The sequence below is a fragment of the Sceloporus undulatus genome, chromosome 7 (genome assembly GCF_019175285.1).
Source record: "Sceloporus undulatus isolate JIND9_A2432 ecotype Alabama chromosome 7, SceUnd_v1.1, whole genome shotgun sequence".
NCBI classification, from domain to species: Eukaryota; Metazoa; Chordata; class Lepidosauria; order Squamata; family Phrynosomatidae; genus Sceloporus; species Sceloporus undulatus.
Window position 1 is genome coordinate 3,934,165 of NC_056528.1, and position 23,857 is coordinate 3,958,021.

General features: G+C 45.1%; 1 protein-coding gene across 1 annotated transcript in view; it reads right to left on the reverse strand.

Annotated features, from left to right (window-relative positions):
• The window catches only part of NOC2L (NOC2 like nucleolar associated transcriptional repressor), a 50,261-nt gene that overhangs the window by 10,711 nt on the left and 15,693 nt on the right, over positions 1–23,857 (reverse strand). Inside the window, exons 12-17 of the mRNA XM_042479599.1 lie at positions 19,089–19,200; positions 12,235–12,348; positions 9,805–9,906; positions 5,825–5,968; positions 4,775–4,888; positions 2,975–3,113 (exon numbers count right to left, since the gene is read on the reverse strand). Coding sequence (XP_042335533.1) covers positions 2,975–3,113; positions 4,775–4,888; positions 5,825–5,968; positions 9,805–9,906; positions 12,235–12,348; positions 19,089–19,200 — 725 coding nt within the window. The remainder of the gene's footprint in view (positions 1–2,974; positions 3,114–4,774; positions 4,889–5,824; positions 5,969–9,804; positions 9,907–12,234; positions 12,349–19,088; positions 19,201–23,857) is intronic.

The following is a 23,857-nucleotide window of genomic DNA, read 5'->3' on the forward strand; positions in this document are numbered from 1 at the left end:
GTGCTTTAGAGATGTGTGTATTCTTGCATTGCATGAGGTTGGACCTTGCACTCCCCTCAAACTTTAATAGTCTAAGTACCTACCTTTCTTTTCCTAGGAACTTCCACTATCTGGTTTCAGCAGAAGATCTCTCTGGGGTTTAACATTATTTCTTCACACCGCACTTAATTTTAGGCATCTTTGTCAGGTTTCCCATTTATTCACTGACCATTCTTAGCTATTCTTTTCCGCTTGTGACTGCAGCACAGAAGGCCCAAAGGGAGCAAGGATCGGGTCCCTTTGCTTCAACTAAGGGTTTAGCCAATGCCAGAGTTTCAAGTTTGCAACGGGGAACGATCAGGAGCCAGGCTGCTCTCCAGACAAACCTATTCCACAGAGATTATAGTCGCTATAAAACGCTAATGAGTGCTTAACTACTGCAATATTTAATTTTAAAAAAAGAGAGAGCGGCTGCGAGCTGCAGCTAATTAACAGAAAATTGGTAATTTCCTAGCTATTAGCGGCTTATTTTCCACTCATCTGCACACAGGCAAGAAACCAAAGCTAGACCATAAATAGAAAACATACTTCGTCAACAAGGAAAGCCTTTACTTCGTTCTTGGGGGTATCTGTCACTGATGGAAGCAAAGAACCCAGTGCCTCCATCCAATGGTCATTCTATTGGGCTATACTATCTCTAGTCTCTGTATTTGGGGGATACCAGCCAACGAAATATACCACTTCCCTTGGTGAAAACACTGACCGCCCCTCCTTTGACCAGGTCTCTACTTACAGACTGATTTATCAGATGGAAACATCTTTTGACACAGAATCATAGAGTTGGAAGAGACCCAAGGGTCATCCAATCCAACCCCTCTTGCATCCTCTTGCATTTTTCAGTGAAGAAGCCTCTGTATATTTCAATCTAACTGGGCTCTGCCATGCAGGAACACACAATCAAAGCAGATGGCCATCCAAAAGCCTCCAAAGGAGACTCCACCATACTGTTGAGTATTCTAATATCAAACAGTTATTAACATGAGGAAGTTCTTCCTAATGTTGAGGTGCAATCTCTTTGCTGTAGCTTGAATCTATTTCTGGGGCAGCAGAAAACAAGCTTGCTTCATCCCCATAATGACACCGTTTCAATATTTAAACATGTCTATCATGTCACCTATTAACCTTCTCTTCCTCTAGACATACCCAGCTCCCTAACCCACTCCTCATAGGGCATGGTTTCTAGACCTTTATGGTCACCCTCTGGACATGCTCCAGCTATGCTTTAATGCACCCCTGGAAACCCACCAAGTCTGTTTGGAACCATCTTGGGCCATTTTTTTTCATGCAATAAGCTGGCTTGGCTGCTCTTTCCTCTGCTCTCCATGCACACTGCACATGGACTGAGGCAAGGAAGGGAGGAGGTGAGAAAAGAGCTTGTGCGATGGAGGCAGGGTGCAAAAAGGGTGATTTCCAGCTGTGACAGTTCCTGCTGTTCTCCCGCCGAGGAAGGCTCGCCGCTTCCAAAATGTGTCACTTCGTTTGGTGTTGGCAGCCGGCTCCACGCCGACAAGATTTCCCCTGCCTCTTCCCTCGCAGGGAAAGTGGCGTGATGCTGGGTTGGCAGCTACCTTAAAAAAGCAGGCAGCATCACCGGCCCAGCCATGCGCAGCCTAATTGCCTCTCCAGGGGTGCCCAAACAACGTCACCGCTAGGTCCTGCTGCCGCTGTCCCTCTGACACACACACACATAACCACACAAACACACACCAGCAGCCTTTCTGCCACTTCTGGCACAGCAGCTGCGCTCTGTTCAGTTCATGTCAGGGAAAAATGCTGACTAGAAAGACCAACCAAGATCAAAATCAGCCCAGCCCCGTGACCAGTTCCTTCCTTCCATTGCTACAACAAAGGCTTGCCAGGACCTGCCTCAACCAAGTCAAATATTAATAACAAAAGATCCATATTTGGATAAGAGGAAAACCTGACATGCACGCACACAAACACACACAAACACATTCAGATTGGAACTATCTTTTTGTTGCCCTCTCACATCCTTTGTGACCAACAGCAGCCATCCACAGATCTCCAGGGGAAAAAATCGACAACTCCAGCATCTCATATAAGATCCTTGCATGACTGAAGGAACAACTGCATTCTGATGATACGAGTTTTAACTAACTAATTGGTTTCATTTAAGATGTCTTACATTTGCCTACAAACATCACCTGCAATGCAAAGATAAGGAAGAATGCTCTAGTGTTAAGATGTGGGCTCATAGATAGGATCTTTGGCAACATGCTGCCACATGAAGTGCTTTTGGGGCAGGTTCCAGCCAACCAACCCAGCCCCAAAATGTCATATTCCATTGCATTCCCCCACAAACCCTGCCCTATGGTCCATTTATCTCCCTAAACCCCAAGTCGGCATTCCAAAATAGTTTTCAAGAGTAGCCACTTTTTGAGTTTAGGTATACAGTACATAGTTTTGAATTTCACAAATATCATAATAACGAATGTTAGCATTACATAAATAAAAGACAAGCATGCAAACACAGAGCCAAACTGCTGTAAATGAGTATATCAAAACTTTTGCTTCCCTTTCTTCCCTTCTGTAAATTCCTACCTTAACCTCAGCAAACTTTTTAAAATCTTATTCTCAAATACTCTCAAAACGTATTCTCGAATTTAGCAAGTTTTCCCCAAATGCTCAATGTCAAACAGCCTCTCTCTCTCCCTCCTCCACACATATACACCTCAAAAAGCTAGAGATGCTCTTCTCCTGAATAATATGTCATTGAATAATGCAGAGGGAAAAGTTTCCTTCTAGTTGCTAAAACATTACTTCCAACCTGCCTTCGCTTCCCAGGAAAGTCGAAGTTTGCAGCAGATTTGGCAGCCATGTGCAGACCTCTAGTGGCTAATGGACAAATTAAGCATTGGACTCCAGAAGGTTCATTGCTTCATTCAGTCCCACAAACCCCATCCGGACCTCATACCTTTGACCAAAAGGCTGCCGGTGCCTTCTTCCTCTGAGTCACTGTCCATCTCAAAAAGTTCCTTAAACTCCCTCTTGTCATCTTCTTTATGTTCGCCTGGCTTCCTCCGCTTGATTTCGGGGAAGTTCAGGTCTTCTAGCTGTGAGTGAGTAAAGAGAGACAGAAATATATAGACAGTATAAATAAAAGTCCATGAGAAACAGCTTCAATGGTGCAATTTACTTTGCTTTTCCTGTGCCACAATGGGCTCCTCCCAACATGAACATGAAAGTATAACATCAGGAACACATTTTCTGATGATTTTTCAGATAGTCCTGACAACTAGAAACTTGGGAGTTAACAAGAGAGTATGGGGTAACGGTAGATGGTAATTTCAGATGGAGATCTTGCTCACACTACAAAACTATAGTGGTATAATTCCACTTTAACTGCCATGCCTGTATCCTGTGGGATCCTAAGCTTTTTAGTTTGGGGAGGTAGTAGAGCTCTCTGGTCAAGATTTCAAAATTTCCCTTTCTCAATTGCAAATCTCAAGATTTCAGAGGATGCATGGCAGTTAAAGGTGGTATTAAAAGCCCTTGTGTGGTGTGAGAAAGATGTGAATTAACAGACAACAATACAGCAAATCAGGCTCAATGCAAGAAATGTAAAGCGATGCTTCATGGATCAATGCCAACCATAGGCTGGTTCACCACAAGTTTCTAGAAATGCAAAAAGAAACCAGTGTAGCCAAGGCACATAAATATGGTACAAGTCTCTGAAACATTAGGAAGAAATATTCCTGGTCCCCCACATCAGATAGCCTGAGAAACACTTCACTGAGTCTGAACTGGTGGAAGAGATCTTGGGGGTCTCAATGGGGAAAAAAGATACAGTACATGAAGCTGTTGTGAAAGAGGAAAATGGAGGAATAAACAGATGCACGTCTGACATCATTAAGGTGCAGTGGTAGACCATGGATTTTGTGGTATTAGAAGGAACAATGATGTGCTTCACAGAAGCAAGAGGATGGCCATTGTGGGAAAAGAGGACCTGATGCTGCTAGCAATGAGTGCACATGGAGAGAAAATTCAAGAGCTTGGGTACCTAAGGTCCACACATGAAAGCATGCAAGGGACACATGAAGCCTATTAGCCATGAGCTGCCCTCATATGATTTAGGACTTCAATCTGGATAACTCTATCTTGTAATCATGAGAGCATGATGAAGTTGCTTTTTTGGGCAACAACCCCCAACCCTCAGCCAGATGGCTGTAATTTTCCCATCCTTTACAGCAGTGGTCCCCAAACTGTGCTCTTTAAAAGATTTTGGACTTCAGCTCCCAGAAGCTTCAGCCATGTTGGCCAATAGTCTGGGATTCTGGGAGCTGAAGTCCAAAACCCTTAAAGACTACAGTTTGAGGACCACTGCTTAGAGAGTAATGCCTGCAATTTCCAAACGTCTTCCATAAAACCTTAAGTTATAAAGAAGAATAGTAAAGGACATACTTATTTTGGCTTTTAAAAAATGCCCATATCTATTTACAAGCTTCATTTCCGAAGAGGCATTCCTGCTTTTCTTTCTTACACACAAGTGGGAATGCCTCTTCCAAGATAGCACTCCTCATCCATGTACAGCATCATCAGCAATGCATTAAAATAACCTTCATAATGTTTTTTTTTTAAAAATTAAAATCTACTGCAGGATAGGGAACTTTATTCAGTCCAATAAAATATTGTTAGCCAATTAAGCCCAATAAATTAATCAACTTCAAGTTGAAGCAATTGAGGAAGAAAATGTCCCCATGCTATGGGCCCATACCCGTTCTTTGCCGCTGATCTCCAGCTGTATCTCCTTCTCTCTTAGCTTCTTCCACTGCGCATAGTATTTCGTCAGTGGAGTCCCTTCTTCTCTGATCTTCTTCTCCCATTGTTCCTGTGAAGAACCATAGCCAAGAGAGACAACACCAGCATGAATTAAAATCAGCAACGCAGCTGTTGCAGCTACCTCACTTTCACATATCAATCTAATGCTTCGCTGTAATAGGCACAAAAATTCAAAAAGGAAGAGAATAGTTTGTGTGAAGAGGTGTAGGAGAAGTAGCCACACTCACAGGGCACTTTTTATCCACTCACAAGGGATGATTTAGGCCAGGGGTGGACAGAGTGAGGCTTGCATGTGGTACATGTGGCCTTTAAACCCATTTCTGTGGTCTTTGAAAACCAAAGAGTCCTCCAGAGCAGCCCAACCAATCCATAAACCACAGAGAGACCATGCAAATGAAAACACCTCCATCCCATCCTAGTAAGTACCCTAGAACCTGCCCCCAAAGACCTCCATTTTCCTCTGCGGTCCTTCTCAAAAAGGCGACACAATATCACTTTCTGTAAACACTTTGAGAGGGACTGCAGAGAAAAGCAAAGGTATTTGGGTTCACTCTGGGAAGTGAAACCTGGGAGGGATTGAAAGGCCCCTACATAGTTGCCCACCTCTGGTATAGGCAGCATTACATCTGCATTGGCTCTTAACCACAGTCACTCATGTCTAAAATGTGAATGAGAGAGACCTAATACACTTTATAGACCCAGGGTTAAGAAGGATATGTCTAAAATGCTTTATTATATAGGCTAGAGATTATATATGTATATTTGGAAATATTAGCAAATGTCGGCAAATGGTAATATGGGGTATCAGGATTGTTTGTGTGAGACATAAGATTTGGCACATACTGTAAGAAGTCAAGCAAAGGTTTAAGGTTTCCGTCTAATCCTCCTCTTCCGTCCTTTCTATGCATGCAGCGCATGCAAAGCTCCGCCAAATTTGAGCCAAAGTACATCTCCTAGGATACTGAAGGGAGCAAGGAAGACTCACCACAGCCTCCCGGTCAGCGACGCCAAAGCTGGCTTTCTGGCGCTTGGTAGTGATGTAGGCAGAGTTTTCCTGCAACTTCTCCAAGAGTTGACGGATTGTCTTGCAATAGTTGGCAACCTTGCACTCCTTCAGGAAAGACTTCAGCTGGAAGAAGAGGAGGAACAGGAAAGGAACAGGAAAGGGACCAGATGGGGAGTAAAATCAATGAAAGGCTCCCAATTTAAAGCAAACCAAAAGCAAACCGTTCCTCCCAACATTATATTTAAAATGTAGACAAAGCCAACAAAGGTTTAGAAATCAGGGCACGCAAAACCTAGTGAAACCGGAAGCATGGTTCTAATTTGAAAAACACATGAATAGGGACTAAAAATCCTGAGCAGAAAAGAACTAGCAAAAGTGGCTTTTTCCAAAAGGCAGATCCTAGTGTATCAACCATGGGCAACATGGGAATTGCCGGCCATGAAGTGCACCCCTCTGTTCATTTTTGCTGTACCTGAAAACTCCTCATGTTCACCAAACCCAAAGCTCACCTCCAGGAAAGTATTAGTCAGTTTGCAAGTGACACAGGAAAAAGCTTTCTCATGAATGACAACTGTTTGATACTTCTTTTGAAGAATCAAAGGGTCTCTTAGAGACGACAGCAAAGGGGGAATGCCCCTGGTAGATTTAGACAGTGTGACCCTGGGTAGGGTGGAGTGATTTCCATGTTAATCTGTGTACTGGTCTGTTGTTGATGGCAAGGCCACAGTATATATGTAACCAACTCTCTTCCATGCCCGCATTCTCTGAAGATGCCAGCCACAGATGCTGGCAAAACATCAGGAATAAACCCTTCTACAACATGGCCACAGAGCCCGAAAAACCCCACAAAGAACTATTACCCTTTTAGGTCTGCAACCCTTAGCAGTCTGTGGATTATGGGAGCTGTAGTCCAAAAAGGTAACTTTCCATGCTCCAATTGAGGGGTGGCAACCTTGGAATGGGCTGTTAATTAATGATCTGCAACCTTAGGGTTGATCCTACACCACCAGTAGTGGGAATGGCACTCTGAGAGATCAGGGTTCGAATCCCTGCTCAACCATGGAAACCCACTGGGGGATTTGGGGCATGTCATACTCTCTCTCAGCCTCAGAGAAAGGCCATGGTCAACTCCCTCTGAACAAATCCTGGCAAGAAAATCCTGCGACAGGTTTTCGTAAGTTAGAAACAAATTGAAGGCACACCACAACAAATGTGGTTCCTGTAACCCCTTTTCCTGGTGACAAAACCATCTACTTCTGATCTTAACCAAGTGGACAGAGCAAATTGGGACAACAGCTACACAATTTGCCCTGGAGCATCCAAATACATCATGAAATTAATACAAGATGTCTCTAGCTTCCCCGCGTAGCATGGATAGCATGGCCAAACATGTTTCCATGGGTCCCAAAAATCTGAAAAGACTGAGAAGCTGAAGGGAAACTAAAGGAGCAAGTCTAACCAGTGACCTCTCCTTCCTGCAAAGAAAACACTTCTGCTTCTAGCCAGAAAACAAGACTTGGATTTCATTAATTCAAGCAAATTAACTTATCCAAAACAGATCAAGATGCATTGTTTGCCTTGCTGGATGCCTGAAAACATCTCAGCCTCTACACAAATACAAGAGAGAAAGAAACAGGAAGGGAGAGAAAAGGAAAGAAGGCAGAGTAAGAGGCAGGAAGAAGAACACAAGAAAAGAAAATGTGAAAGGAAAGAGAAAAGACCCTCTCTGGTTTCAAAAAGACTGACTTGGTACATGAACCTCTCTGCCCCTTGCACCTCTCTAGTGACTCCCCTGCCTAAATTATAGAATTCCTTTCCAAAAGGGAATTGCCCCTTCACTCCTGGGCCTGAGAGAAATTCATTTGCATCTAAAACTACTTATTTAGAGAGCATTTTGGTCTGGGAGGTTAACTTAGAAAGATGTGGCTGGGGAGCCTACAGTGCTCCAGATGGTGCTGGACTACAACTCCGATCCATCATACCCATTGGACATACTGGTTTGGACTGATCAGAGTTACAAAGTCCAGCAATCTCTGCAGCCTACTGGGAAAGGAAAGGGATTGAGGTATAGAAGTAGCATATAACAAGAATATTTAAGAAATGTGCACGTTCCCAAGAAAACAAGGGGAAAGGATGGGAAAAGATAGATGAAAGGGGTATCTCAAGAGAATAATCCTACAAATAGCACTGCCGTTACCATCATATGAATGATCCCATCCTTTCCATAACGGAGCTTCTACCAACAGAAACTGCCTTCAAAATCACTCAGAACAGCTCTGATACACAAGGAGAGTACCAGTGTCATACAATGAATGGAGTATTGGGTTCAGTGTTGTGAGATCCAGGTTGCAGTCCACACCGAGGCACAATATCCAACTCACTGGCTGATCTTACTGGCTGACAGTAAGAGCTGTTCAACAGTGGAAGACGCTCCTTCAGAGAGTGGTGGAGTCTCCTTCTTTGGAGGTCTTTAAACAGAGGCTGGATGGCCATCTGTCAGGAATGCTTTGATTGAGAGTCCTTGCATGGCAGAATGGGGTTGGACTGGGTGGCCCTTGTGGTCTCTTCCAACTCAATAATTCTATGATTCAGTTACTTTCCCAGCCTACCTTCTCTAAAGATTGATGTGGGAATAAATGGCAGGAAGACAACTAACTTGAGTTCATGGAAGAAAACAGATACACAAATAGATGGGTAGGCAAACTGACAAACTGAAGTAAATGGGTGTTTGTCTCTTTGAGGCACATGGGACATGACTTAACAATAGCAGCTGGAATGATGGTTCTGAGTTCTCTATGTATCCATGCAAGGATGGCTTCATAAATCCTACCTCTCCTGTCCCTGCCTGAAAAACATGCCTTCTTCTCTCCCCTTCTACGCTTTTCTTTCCCAGTTTCTGTCTTTCGGCGTTTCCCCTCCTTGGCAAAAGGAACAAGGGAACAGGCAGGCATTCGTCCCAGTCGCTTTCAAAAGCTAGCCAAGTTGGTGCATCATTAGAAAAAGAGAGGAAGGAAAGGGAAGGCAGAGGCTTTTTCCCTAGAAAATCCTCTGGAGTGTGGAGAATGAGCCAACCCAATATCCTTCAACAAGGGGCTTGGGTTTATTAGCCAGAGCAGAAGAGCACCAAGCAGGTTCCACGTCATGCAGTCTCATTCTAACAGCTCCCATCCCCACTCCAGTTGGTCCAAAGCCATTCATTTTGATCCACCCTCGTCGCTTCCTGCTTCTCAAGTAAGAGATGGAAAGTTGTAAATGTTCAGCTCTGGAACCCATTCACAGCTGAGCCGCCATGTCCCAGTTCAAGAATGAGCCAAACTGAGCCTGGAGCCAAACACCCACAAGGGAAGGAAGAAGGGAGAGGGAGAATTCCAGGAAAGACAAAGCAAAGACAGAAAGAGAGACATTGGCTTAAGAGAGCTATCTTTAAGGGAGGGGTGGGTGAACAGGTACAGACGTGAAACGTAATGGAAAAAGACTCCTATAACCACTGCTGGCAAGCATATGCTTTCCAGAACAAATGTAACTTTTATCACATTATCCCCATCCAAAGTGCCTGCAGGAGATGATGGGAGGTGCAGTCCAACTCACCTGGAAGGAAGGAGGTTACCTCACCTACACTATTTGGACTGGGGAAAAAATTAGGATGCTCATCTTATGTTGCTGTGTGCCTTCGTGTAATTTTTGACTTATCCCTGTCACAGGGTTTTATTGGCAGAATTTGTTCAGAGGGGTTTTGCCATTGCTATTCTCTGAGGCTGAAAGAGTGCGACTTGCCTAAGGTCACCCAGTGCACTTCCATGGCCAAGCAAGGATTCAAATCCTGGTCTCTCAGCGTCCTAGCCCAACATTCAAACCACTATATCATGCTGGCTCCCAAGTCCATCACAGACCAAAATACAAGACTGAGCCCAACAAAAGAAGAGGAGACCACCATAAACATTTGGGCAAAATTCCCTTACCTGAAGAACAGCAGGGAGAGCTAGCTCTGGAAAACCAATCATGTAGGCATGGCCATGAAGATACTCCAACGTCAGGTCATACAGCTGTTCAATGAGTCCATCCTGGGTGAGATAGAAGACAGAAAGGAAAGATAGAGTTAAGAGCAGTCGCCATTCAACTCCAAGCAATCTTGGATGAAACGGATTGTCTAGATCCATTTCAAACCGGTTTTAGGGCAGGCTACGGAGTTGAGACGGCTTTGATCGCCTCAGTCGACGATCTCCGTCTGGGCACCGACGGGGAAGTGTGACCCTGCTGGTGCTCTTGGACCTTTCAGCGGCCTTCAATATCGACCATGGTATCCTTCTGGAACGCCTAAGAGAGTTGGGAATCGGAGGCTCTGCTTTGCAGTGGTTCCGGTCCTACCTCTCGGGTAGATTCCAGATGGTGGCGCTTGGGGACAGTTATTCTGCCAAGAGGGAGCTCAGGTTGGGCGTCCCTCAAGGCGCGATTCTGTCCCCAATGCTGTTCAACATTTACATGAAGCCGCTGGGCGAGATCATCCGGAGACATGGGGCGGGGTGTTATCAGTACGCTGATGACACCCAAATACATTTCTCTATGTCTCAGACTGATGCAGTGACTAAGGAAGGCATTTCTCTTCTGAATGCCTGTCTTGAATCAATAATGGACTGGATGAGGGAAAACAAACTCAAGTTGAATCCAGGTAAGATGGAGGTACTAGTAATAGAGACTCCCAAACTGGGAATGGATTTATGTCAGCCAGTTCTGGATGGGGTCACACTTCCCCTGAAGGACTCTGTCCGCAGTTTGAGGGTGCTCCTAGACCCGTCTCTCCATCTGACGACTCAGGTGGATGCGACGGTCAGGAGCACTTGCTTTCAGCTTCGTCTGATACGCCAACTGCGCCCCTTCCTGGAGTGGGAAGACCTCAAAACAGTAGTACATGTGCTGGTAACCTCTCGGCTCGACTTTTGTAATGCGCTCTACATGGGGCTACCTCTGTGTCAAGTTCGGAAACTTCAACTGGTACAGAATATGGCAGCCAGGCTGGTTATTGACAAATCTAGATTTGCCCACATTACACCAGTTTTAAAATCCCTTCACTGGCTGCCTATTAGTTTCTGGGCAAGATACAAAGTGTTGGTTTTAACCTTTAAAGCCCTACATGGCTTGGGTCCTGACTTCTTGCGGGAATGCCTTCTCCCATATCATCCTCCCCGCACTCTTCGTTCTGCTGGGAAGAATCTGCTTCAACCAAAGAGGACTAGACTTTCGGCAGTGACCCAGCGCTGATTTTCAGCAGTTGCTCCTAGACTCTGGAACAACCTCCGGATGAGATCCGTCAGATTACCACCTTGGAAACCTTTAAGAAGGCTATTAAGACGGATCTCTTCCAGCAGCCTTTCCAGACTAGGTCCACCTCTATTTTCCTGCCTCCCCAACTCCACTTCTCTCCCCTTTTCTCCATCCCTTTTTCCATCCTTTCTGGTCCCCGCTATACATTTCTTTCTTTCTTTTACAAATCTTCCATTGATTTTAACTGTGATTTTATACTACTGTTTTAATATCTGTCTAGTTTAATCTCTTTTTAGTATTACTATGTTTTTATACTGGGGGTATAAAAGTATGAGATAGGAGTTTTAGAATTTTAACTGTATTCTCTTTTATTGTTGTAGTTCTCTTGGATTCCAAGTGATTAAGCGGAATAATAATAATAATAATAATAATAATAATAATAATTATTATTATTATTATTATTATTATTATTATTATTATTATTTGTTCCAACTCAAGACCCCAGAACAAAGTATGCAAAACATGTTCCAAAGTGGAAGGAGTATATAGTTAGGAGTTCGGCCTCCATGTAGTACAATATTCAGAAAGGAAAGAAACACAAAAGGCAGCAGCAGGTCCTCTATAGCTTTTCCTTGAACAGTACTTCTTATTACACCACCCAAACCCTTCCCTGTCTCTGGCTGTACTTGTCAGAATCAAGGTTGAGAAATTACCATTCCATTCTTTCCCATGGACCATTTTGGCCACATAAGCAACATTACTCCCAGCCCGAACAATGTGGAAGGGGGAATGGAACAGAAAATCCCAGAGGAAGGTTCAGCTGGCTGGAATTGATTTAAATACACCATTCCCAATGCAAACTATTGCTCCAAATCACACTGGCACTTTTCTCTATCATTTATTTCTTCCTTTAACCACCCTGGGAATGTTCCTTTGAAAGACAAGTTATAAATAACTGAAATAAATGCATAAAAGAGTAAGCTTGGACTTCACAATTTAACAATCCCCAAAATGTCCTTCCTGAAAACCAAAAGCTGAACTAAAGCATGCATATAGCATATAATACAGCTCCCATGTCCTCTCTAGACCTCCACCGTCCAATCTCCCCCAACAATGCAAATCCTCCTTACCCGAAACGCTTTCTCCTGCAGGTTGGCATTGGAGAGTTTCAAGATGACGGCAAAGTTAATGGGCTTATTGCTCATGCGACCTGGCTTCTTGTTGAAGTCTACTTGCTGGAAAATCTGTTTGGGGAGGAAGGAAAGAAGTGATCATTATTCCATCTTCACCAGGGTACATTGGGGCCAGACTGCAATATTTGGCTGCCTGAAGAACAAGATTATGCTTACAGACAAACAAGGAAACCTCCCTAACTCCAAATGTTATTGAACTCCAGTTCCTATCAGTCCTGATCAGCTTGGCTAATGATGAGACAATGAACTCCAGTTCCCATCCACCCTAATCTATGATTCTAGTGCTGGCCCTACCCGGCCAATGATGACACACAATGGGAGCAGGACTTGATCAATACCTGGGGAGATACTGGTTGCCCAGTAGCAGACACAGGCCAGACTACCAGGAACACACAGCTCTTCCCGCTTGACAATGAGAAACATCCAGGAGGGAAGCAGCTGCTGGTACTGCCATAATCTGCTACCCAAAGTAGGGGTGGGATTTACATGGCTCACCAGATGTTCTTGGCCAGCAAAGCCAATGATGAGAAAAGCTCAAGAACATCTGGAGGGCCACACGACCCTGACCCCTATTCTAAAGGTAGGGCCAGCACTAGAATCATAGAGTTGGAAGAGACCACAAGGGCCATCCAGTCCAACCCCCTGCCATGCAGGAATTCTCAATCAAAGCATCCCCGACAGATAGCCATCCAGCTTCTGTTTAAAGACCTCCAAGGAGGGATACGAGGGAGTGTCTTCCACTGTCAAACAGCCCTTACTGTAAGGAAGATCCTCCTAAAGTTGAAGTGGAATTTCTTTTCCTGGAGCTTGCATCCATTGCTCTGGGTCCTAGTCTCTGGAGCAGCAGAAAACAAGCTTGTTCCCTTCTCAATATGACATCCCTTCAAATATTTAAACATGGCTATCATATCACCTCTTAACCTTCTCTTCTCCAGGCTAAACATCCCCAGCTCCCTAAGTTGTTCCTCACAGGGCATGGTTTCCAGACCCTTCACCATTTTAGTCGCCCTCCTTTGGACACATGGCTCCAGTTTCTCAACATCCTTATTAAGGTACACACAAAATGTATAGAACAGGGGTAGGCAACCTGCGGCCCGCGGGCTGGATGCGGCCCAGCAAGGCTTTGGGACCGGCCCCAGCCCGGTCCTGCCGCCGATTGCCACCGGGGCCTTTGGCCTTTCGTGCACAGGGGCAATTGTCTATAGAAGCCTCAGAAACATGCATTTATATTAACATTTTTAAAAAAATCAGCAATTTTTTTCATGTGTACTCCACTTTTTTTTAAAAAAGTGTCCACCGTTTGAAAATGTTGTCCTACATTTGTCCCGGTTTATTTATTTATTTAAAATTTTTTAAAAATTATTTAATTATTTTATTTTGGCTTCAGCCCCCCAGTTGTCTGAGGGACAGCAACCCGGCCCCCGGCTCAAAAAGGTTGCCTACCCCTGGTATAGAATATTAGAAACATAGGAAGGTCAGTCCTCAAGGAGCCATTGGCCTTACCTTCTCCCTTTGAGTAACTGAACAGGCTGAGAGAGAAGGCAAAAATGCAAGGGGTGACAGTTTTTGGGAAACCTTATTTAAACAATTTAAGTTAATAGCTCAATTTAAAAAAAATGTTTTAAAACATTGTCACTACTGCATAAAAATATGAAGCTGTCCTTATTCTCTGCAGTTACTTTTTATGACGGATTATATACTCTTGTTCTTATGGTTTATAAGTGCATTATAAATGTTCTTTTTATCAGAACCATAAGCTTCCCAGAGAGTCATGATGGCTCAATATCCCTGAGCCAAACGCACACAGTGACTTGGAAAAGGATGTCCGTTCAAAGAATGATGATTTCTGATTGTCTCTAACATTGTTTTCTGTAACAATATTTGTCATTGGCTGTCATAGTATTTTGCTGCATTTGTGTACTTTGCATACTTTGTGTAATTTTTAATGTCCTTGTCACGGCCTTCAGCTAGTACTATAAATTTGATGCTGCTGATGCTGAGTTGCAACCCAAAGCCCCCCAACTCCTTAGGCTTATGAAACTAAACTGAACAAGCCTTACGGTCCTAGTCTCTCCATGCTCCAGAATGCTGTTGGAATCACATTTTACTGTCTCCCAATTCCTCAGCCTTTCAGAGCTACTATTTATGCGCCCTCCAAGTCCTGAGCCCTCCCACTGCAGCCCTTGGGGGACCTAGCTCTGTGGCTCCCAAACATCCATCCGCAATGAGGCTTCAGCTGTTCAAAGCCTCTCTGTGTGCTATGTGGGTGGGTGGCAGTTGTGGGTGGGTTGTTGTTTTTTAAGTGCCTCTCTGAGCATAGCAGGGTTAACCCCTCTTTCCTTCCCGCAAGCCCCTGGGGGAAAAGGAGATGATTTTTAAATTGGCAAGCCAGCCTTGTCCCCCATGGGGGAAGGAGGCGGAGGTGGAAAGGGGGAGAGGAGATGTTTCCACGTTGTTTACCCATACTTGCCTTCCAGCCCTGGAGCCAAACAAGCCTCCTGCCGCTGGAACCGACGCCTGTCAGCCAAAAAATATTATCATAACTGAAATGCAAAGACAGTGCTGGGGATGGCAGAACCTCCACAAGAGGCAGAGGATTCTAGCTGTCTATCTACTTCATTTTGCTTCCGTGCTTTCCACTTGGCTCCCTCCTCCCTTGCTGCCATCCAGCTTGGTTCTAAGTATAGGATGGCACCCATCCACCCACTCCTGACGCACGTCTCACCCCCCTAAAACAGAGGCGAAGCCGCCGGGGGCAGGTGTTCTCTGCACCAGGGAAGCAGAAGTTGCTGTCAAGGCGCATCACACGTCTCGCTCTTATTTCCAGTGGCAGGGGCTTGGGGAATTCCAGCACCTGGAGAGACCGCACAAGACGCTCCGGCTGTCATCGTGGTGGTGACAAGGACAGCAGAGGGAAAGGGGAGGGAGAAGGTAAGGGGTAGGAGAAACAAGAGGCCCCTTTCCAGTTCAGCAGCACAGGGAAAGAGAAACAGCAGAGGGGAGAGGGCTGATGTGGTCAAGGTGGGGGTGTCCTCAAAGGACAGACTGCAGTTGCAATGCAACAGTATTTTACCGTTACACAACAAAAGGGATGGTGTGGATTCTTCAAAACACAATTCCACCACAATTCAAAAAGGATGCTGAGAAACTGGAACGTGTCCAAAGGAGGGCGACTAAAATGGTGAAGGGTCTGGAAATCATGCGCTATGAAGAAAGACACCTATCAAGCAAGCTGTTCTGGTCACTGCCAAAAATCTATGGTCAAGTACTCAACAGTACAGTGCTATAAGTTAAGAATTTCATCACAAGATCTATCCTAGTAGCTGAAGGGCTGTAAGACATGCAGAAAAAGGATCAATTCTCTTCTCAGTTACTCTAGTAACTGGGTCTAAGTCCTACAGGTTGAAGTTATCAAAACACTTCAACTCAGTACAAGGAAATCTGTGATGGTATATACTGTTTGGCAGTAGAACTAACAGCTTTAGAAGATGGTGGACAATCCTTTATTGGAAGCTTTCAAGCAGTATCTAAAAGGATGGTGCAGCTTTTGGATTCCTTACAATGGCAAGACATTGGACTGTATGATTCCCAACTCCACTATTCTACAGGTTTCTAAACATTTCTTATTTTGATTCCCTGGGTCAGTGTGAAGGCGATCCAGAGACAAAAGCCGGTGAACACCATGCTATCCTGCCCCATCTGCTCAGGCCCTGGGTCCTACCACTATCACCAGGACAGTTGGTGAGGACACAGGAGACAGCCTTCCCGGTGGCTGCTCCCAAATTGTGGGACTCCATCCCCCCAAAACACCCCCAACTCTCTTTCCACTAATAAATAGCCGACCCTGCATGGTGGTTGTAAGGAGCAGATGGTTGGACTACATCCTCTAAAAGACTTAAGAAGCATCTCCATTTTGAGCAGCTGATCCCCCCACAAACACACTGGTGGGTTTTTTCTTTTAAAGGAATACAAACTAAGTACACTTACAGCAATCCAGTCTCCCTCCTCTCAACAACAACCCAGTCTAAGTTGGTGGGCGAGGTGCCTTTTGCAAGGCCCAGCGGGCAGCGGATGTGGTTGGTGGCGGAAGCCAGGCAGGAAAGCAAGCGGGAACTACGGCTGGGATGATATATGTGGCTTGCCTGGAGGAGGGAGGCAGGGGGGCTCTTGTTATCTACCGGAGATTGTGGGAGAGCGAGAGGGGAAGGGGAAAAAAAGAGAGGGCAAGGAAAAGGAAGGGAGAAGCTGGGGGAAGATGCTCTATCACGAAACCCACGTGGCAGAATCCCAGAAGAGGGAGCAAAGAGGAAGGAAACAGACGCATGAGGGTACATGGGGTTAGCCGGGAGGCAGAGGGGGGCAAGAAAGGATCAGCCAAAAAGCCGCAAGGGGGTCAGGAGAGACAGAGAGGCCTCTCTAGCTGCTATGGGGCAGAGAGGATGTGGTTAAGGAACGGACGTTTGCAACGACAACACACACACACAGAGAGAAAAGCCACAGGGGCCTTTTCGCTTCCCTACAATTAGCAGCGAACCAAGGTGGCTTGGCTCACTCCCAAGCAGCAGACCTCCTTTCTCCCCCTCTCTGCGTACCATCTGCCATCTCTTTCTCTCTGTGAATACACACACACACACACACACACACACACACACACACAGAGAGAGAGAGAGAGAGAGAGAGAGAGAGAGAACAGCAAACTAAAAGGCAAGTAGGGAGACAACTATCTTCTCTGGAAATCACAGCTTTTTGTCCAGAGACTCCAGTGCCACACAGCAGGATTACCCCATAGCTGTGGGCAGCCCAGCTGCTGGCAAGGAATAAAATATTTAGAGATCTATGAAAATGTCTGTGTAGCAGATAGGGGAAATGGTACTCTTCCAAAGGTATCTTGGGGTTCAACAACCAGACACCCCACCGCTGAATCTGGCCCAGTGAAACATCCCAAGCAGTCACTATCTTGGCAAAGGAAGCAACTGGAGGGACTGGTTCAAAATCTGTTTTGGAAACTCTTGGCCAGTAAGGCTGGGGAGGGCTGGTCCCTTGACAGTCTTCGCAAAGTGGACCTCCTCTAAAGCTAGTAGGTCAAAACTGCGTATTAATTACCAAAGAAACTATTTAAGAAGTCAGCAAAGAAAGCAGTGGCTCACTGGCACATAATCTGGTAGGAAGATTTGACTGGGCAGATGTCAGGGGATTTACACCTCTGTTTCCCACAAAAGCATGGAAGTAAAGCACTTAAAGGGTCTCCTTCATTAGCAAAAAGATTATTCCTAGCACAAAGAAATGCAAGAAGGCTGATGAAGGGGAAAACAGGTACCCACTCACCTACATATCCCCCACCTTTTGTTTTCTATTCATTTCTATTCAAAGTAGGAGTGGGATATTCTCAGTAAAGTAAATATAACAGCCAATCCACTGCCCACCCACCAAATAAATAATGGGGGGGGGGGAACCCCATCATACTCTTGGGAAGCTCCAACATTGATATCTGAGTTTGCTGTCTGGGTTTACACTGCGTCTAATAGGCTTGTACAAAGCATACAACTATTTACACACACATACCACCATTGCCAATAACCAGGCCCAAGCATATAAGACTGTATAAGAATATTCTTCCTTTATTTGGCCTTATTTCCCATGCCTTAAGAGGAGAGACTTGGGGAGCTGGGCATGTTTAGCCTGGAGAAGAGATGATTAAGAGGTGATATTGATAGCCTTGTTTAATTATTTGAAGGGATGTCATACTGAGGATGGAGCAAGCTTGTTTTCTGCTGCTGCAGAGAACAGGATCCGGAGCAATGGATTCAAACTACAGGGGAAAAAAGTCCACCTCAACATTGGGAAGAACTTCCTGACAGTAAGAGCTGTTCAACAGTGGAACACCTTCCCTTGGAAAGTGGTGGAGTCTCCTTCTTTGGAGGTTTTTAAACAGAGGCTGGAGCTGTTGGGGGTGCTTTGATTCTGTGTTCCTGCATGGCAGGGGGTTGGACTAGATCAGGGGTAGGCAACCTTTTTGAGCCGGGGGCCGGGTTGCTGTCCCTCAGACAACTGGGGGGCTGAAGCCAAAATAGAATAATTAAATAATTTTTAAAAATTTTAAATAAATAAATAAACCGGGACAAATGTAGGACATTTTCAAACGGTGGACACTTTTTAAAAAAAAGTGGAGTACACATGAAAAAAATTGCTGATTTTTTAAAAAATGTTAATATAAATGCATGTTTCTGAGGCTTCTATAGACAATTACCCCTGCGCGCGAAAGGCCAAAGGCCCCGGTGGCAATCGGCGGCAGGACCGGGCTGGGGCCGGTCCCAAAGCCTTGCTGGGCCGCATCCGGCCCGCGGGCCGCAGGTTGCCTACCCCTGGACTAGATGGCCCTTGTGGTCCCTTCCGACTCTATGATTCCATTCCTCTCCTCTGGCATCTTCCAGGACTTAAATTATGTCCTTGGAGAGAAGGATCTTTCTCCTTGAATTTTGTGAAGTCCTATATAAAGTACTATGTGAAAATGTCATAAGTACCATGTCTATTTTGTATGTAGAGAGATCCTGTAGCACCTTCGAGTCTAACTAAAATAAAGACGTTGGCAGCATGAGGTTCCGTAAACTTTAGTCTACTTTCTCAGATGCATATGCATCTACAAAAGTCTACGATAGCTCATGCTGCCAACTTCTTCATTTCAGTTAGTCTCGAAGGTGCTACAAGATCTCTCCACAGACCGATTCTACAGACTAACATGGCTACATCTTTGAATTCTATGTCTATTTTGCTAAGTTCGTATAGACACTTACCTCCAAAATAAAAGGCAGGACAGGAATGAAGGTCCGGGTGTTCTCCGACAGCAGAGTTAGAGCTCGGACACAGTGCATGCGCAAGGGATAAAATCGAGCTGTAGGTACCAGCCTGGCAGAAGAAAAAAAAAATACATACATACATACATAGGACTCTAAGGGTTCATCTTGTTTAGCAGATAAATGTATAGAGCAAAGGCATAAATGAATGTGGAAGCTATACAGGGCCAACTGCTGATCAGCATTTGGATGGGGGACCACCAAGGAATACTAGGTGCTGTAGACTATATTTCAGAAGAAGGCAATAGCAAACCACCTCCGACTAAGAAAAGCTCTAGCAAATTCACGGGGTTCCCCATAAGGCGACAAGTAACTTGAGAGTACTTTTACAGACATACACATACAAATCGAACAGCCCCTGCTTGTTTGCCCAGCAAGTGAAGATCAAGAGGTATGCTACCTCTGTTCATGGAGGCTCTTTTGTGAAGTCCTATATAAAGTACCATGTGTCTTTCTTGAAGTGCCATGTATATATCATAAAGTACCACGTGAACATGTCATAAGTACCATGCCTATTTTGTATGGAGAGAGATCCCGTAGCACCTTTGAGACTAAGTGAAATAAAGAAGTTGGCAGCATGAGTTTTTGTAGACTTTCATAGATGCATATGCTACACTTCATGGAGGTGCTATCATTAAAAATTATGTCTGCAAACAGCCCTTTCATGTTAAGACCAACGGTATGCCAACCGGATACCTCTGGGGAGCGGGGATGAAACCCAAAGCCTTCCCAACAATTTGTACTTTGAGGTTTCACATATGACCACTGTGACCAAGAAATAAAACTGTTGTCTTGAGAGGTCTTTGGGAAGGGAGTTCCAGAAAGAAGGATAACCATCAATGTTGAGAGGCGATGATCGGAAGCGGGTCCAAGGGTTACCATACCAGAATAACGTTGAGAACAAAGGCAAAGCATCCCTGGGTGTTTTTCCTTGTATCCCCCCTCACCTCTCCGACTCTCAAAGTCATTCTGTTTCTGAGAAGCAAGGCTCAGCACACTGCCCTCCCTCCCTTCGCCTTCCCTTACAAAACTACCACTGCTGAGATCGTAAAAACCAAAGAGGGTGAGAAACTGCATCAGCCGCACCGTATAAATCACGCGCCACCCCTTCGCCCTCCCCTCCCCCACCAAATAGTGAAATAATTATCATTGGATCCATTATGGAAATAAATCTACTTTCGAGCCCAGGACCTGGCAACTGGCAAAGGGGATGACGAAAACCTTCTACAGGAATTAATTGATTGGGGGATAAACCTGTTAAAAGGTATAGATTTACTGTAAACCAAGGCCATTAATTTCCAAGAGCTCGGAGAGGTGACAGCCGGCTTAAAAACTTCCCAGCGGCTAGGGACAGTCCTGGAATGAAGTATGCGCCCGTCGCCGCTGTTGCTGGGTTGGTTTGTCGCCGCCTGGGCGGAGGACTGGTCTATTTGTGCGCCAAAGATCCAGAAATGTTTTGCAAGAGGAGATACTGCTCAGTTGCTTTCTTATGCAAATGGGAACAGGCTGAGACTCAGCATTCCCACCCAGCAGATCAAGATCAAAAATGTTTTAATTTAAATTTGAAATTAAATCTGATGAAGTCAAAGGCTTTCGTGGCCGCCCATCCAAGCTTTTTTTTGGGGGGGGGGCTATGTGGCCTTGTTCTAGAAGAGTTTATTCCTGACATTTCGCCAGCATCTGTGGCTGGCATCTTCAGAGAGTCTCTGAAGATGCCAGCTATAAACACTGGCAAAACATCAGGAATAAACTCTTCTAGAACATGGCCACATAACCCAAAACCCCCAAAAAGACCTAAATCCAATTGAATTTTGGTTCTCATTTCATTGCATAGGCCCATTTCCTTGAGTTCAAAACCCACAAACCTTTTGACGCTGAGTAACACAATGGTCCGAGTGTTGGACTAGGACAGTGATGGCGAACCTATGGCACGTGTGCCAGAGGTGGCACTCAGAGCCCTCTCTGTGGGCACATGTGCCATCATCCCAGCACAGAGTTTGCCAGAGTTTGTTACTAGAAAGCCAGAGGGACATGGCACTTTGCAATAAATAAGTGGGTTTTGGGTTGCAGTTTGGGCACTCGGCCTCGAAAAGGTTCACCATCACTGGACTAGGACTTTGAAGACCAGGGTTTGAATGCCAGCTTGTCCTTATAAATCTGCTGGGTGCCCTTGGGCAAGTCACCCTCTCTCAGCCTCAGAAGATGACAATAACAAACCCCCTCTGAACAAATATGGGCAAGAAAACCCGATGATACGTCCATCTTAGGGTCTTCATTAGCTGGAAATGACTTGAAGGCACACAACAACTACAACAACAACACATTGGTTGCACTTTTCACCTTGGAACACTCAACATTTGCATGCACAAAAGCAGTCCATGTAGTTACATGAAGAAAAGTAACCCTGCACATCCATGTTTGAGACTCTGGAGTAATGCTTCCTATCAGTATAGACAATACTGAACTACACAGGCCAATGGTCTTGTTCCTCCGGGAAAAGGCGAAATATAAATAAAATTTATTATTATTATTATTAATTATTATTATTATCTCACCTTGTATCAGAAGGGATCCCTCCCTTAAGTTTTCAGCACAGTTAAATCTTATCTAGGCATTTGTAGGTCCTCCAGCATGATTCTATGATCAACGTCTGGCAGATACTGACCATAGAATTGCTCTGGAGGACCTGGAAATTCCTAGAGAGGTGTTCTCTTAGGTAAAAAGAATAGTGGCTTTTTATTTGTGGAACTGATTAAAAAAACAGAATAAAAACGCAACGACATCTAAAATCCATTTCGGCAGCCAAACGCAGCACTCTTGAATCCCTAGGCCCACTTCTAACTTCTCCTCTAAATAAATCTCTGTCAAACCACAGGAAATTAAGGCTAGTAGCCCCCATCCACTCCCCATATCCACTGGAGAGCGGCAGGCGAAAGGAGCCCATTCCAGCTTCCGTCGGCAACCTCTCTGCTGCTAGTTATCTTGTATAAGCACATTTTAAATGTTGCCCTGGCACCAGCCTGAAGCAATAGAGCTCCAGTGGATGGCAATCGCCCCCCACCCACAACACACACAAACACACACACACTCAACTCCCCCATGCTTTCCCTTTGCGCCAGTTTCTCACTGCGCTCGTCGGCCATTTTTCCTCTAGGGCAATGCGCCATCTTGTGGATGAACGACACTTTAAAACCAACGCAGTGGGTATCTTCCTTTCCCTGAAATGTTTTCAAATGATAAGGATAAGTCGACTCAGGTTTTTTGGGGTCAATTTTGTGACTAACATTTCTAGACGTATACATGAGTATATACAGTGCTTACATGGAAGAAAAGTTCCACTGCACTCAGAGCCTTAGTTGTGAATACATGCGCATAGGACTGCGCTGTTATCATTTTGAGACTATTAGTCGCCTTGAAAATGTAAGGAGAATTGGGATATAAATGCTTTTACTGCATTAATAAATAACACATTGGATTGCCACTAACACTCCCGCATCTTTTTAACCTTTATACCAGGCGCATAAGTCTGGACGGCAGAACTCGTATTTGTATGCAGAGTTCATTCCCTGCAAAACAGCGATGGCGGGGAATGCAAACACCTTCCATTCGAGGAGCCTTTTCGCCTTGTTAAAACAGCTCCTGTTCGCATCCCGCACATGACAGCCGCCAGCAAAATTCCACTCCCCGCGCCTGTTCTCCCGGAGACCTGCTGAGCTCACCTTTCCGGGAGGCCTGGAAGGAAGCTGATTTATCTGCCTAGACAGGTGGAAAACTGCCTCGGCTCCTCCGCAGGACAATTAAAAGCCCCGCTTAAGTGACGGAAAGGCGTCTGGGGGAAGAGAGATTGAAGGGGGAGGTGGGAAGGGGGAGAGGCGGGAGCGCTGGAAACCGTTTCAACCTGTTTATCTTCATCAACACTCAGAGGCGTCTGGGAGAGCAAGCAGGGCAGCCTTCGGAAGGTGGGGAGGCCTACAATCTGGACACGGAGCTAACAGGATTTCAGGAGATCGCTGGAGTCTTTATTGCATGCCCATTAGCCACCAACAGTTTCAAACCGTGGATTCAGCTGTTGCACATGCACCGAGTGTGTGCTTTTAAAAACAACAACAGCAACAACTCCTCCAGAAGTTTTCATACAGAGACTGAATATCAGTCAATTTAACTGGATACTGTGCAGTGTCCTTCACCTGTCCTGTGTGCTTGTTGCTCTGCTGACCACTATCGTCCCAACCCTTACTTTGGAACAGGAGCCAGCAAAGTGCTATTTTTGTGGCTTTTGACCTGTCCAGAGTCCCCAGTTGTCCACCCCAATAGCACAGTATATAAAGCAAGGCCCACATACAGACAATTAAGGGGGGATTTGGGGGAGTATCACAACTGAGACAAAAAGATGCAGGGGGTACGTGTGTTGGCCATTTAGTAAATTCAAACAAAAATCCACCCAACAGTGCTACATTAATAGGCCAACCCAAAATGCACAATATACTTGTTGCAAGCTTTCGAAGCTCCACTGGCTTCTTCAGCACAATATACTTGTTGCAAGCTTTCGAAATGCACAATATACTTGTTGCAAGCTTTCGAAGCTCCACTGGCTTCTTCAGCACAATATACTTGTTGCAAGCTTTTGAAATGCACAATATACTTGTTGCAAGCTTTCGAAGTTCCACTGGCTTCTTCAGCACAATATACTTGTTGCAAGCTTTCAAAAT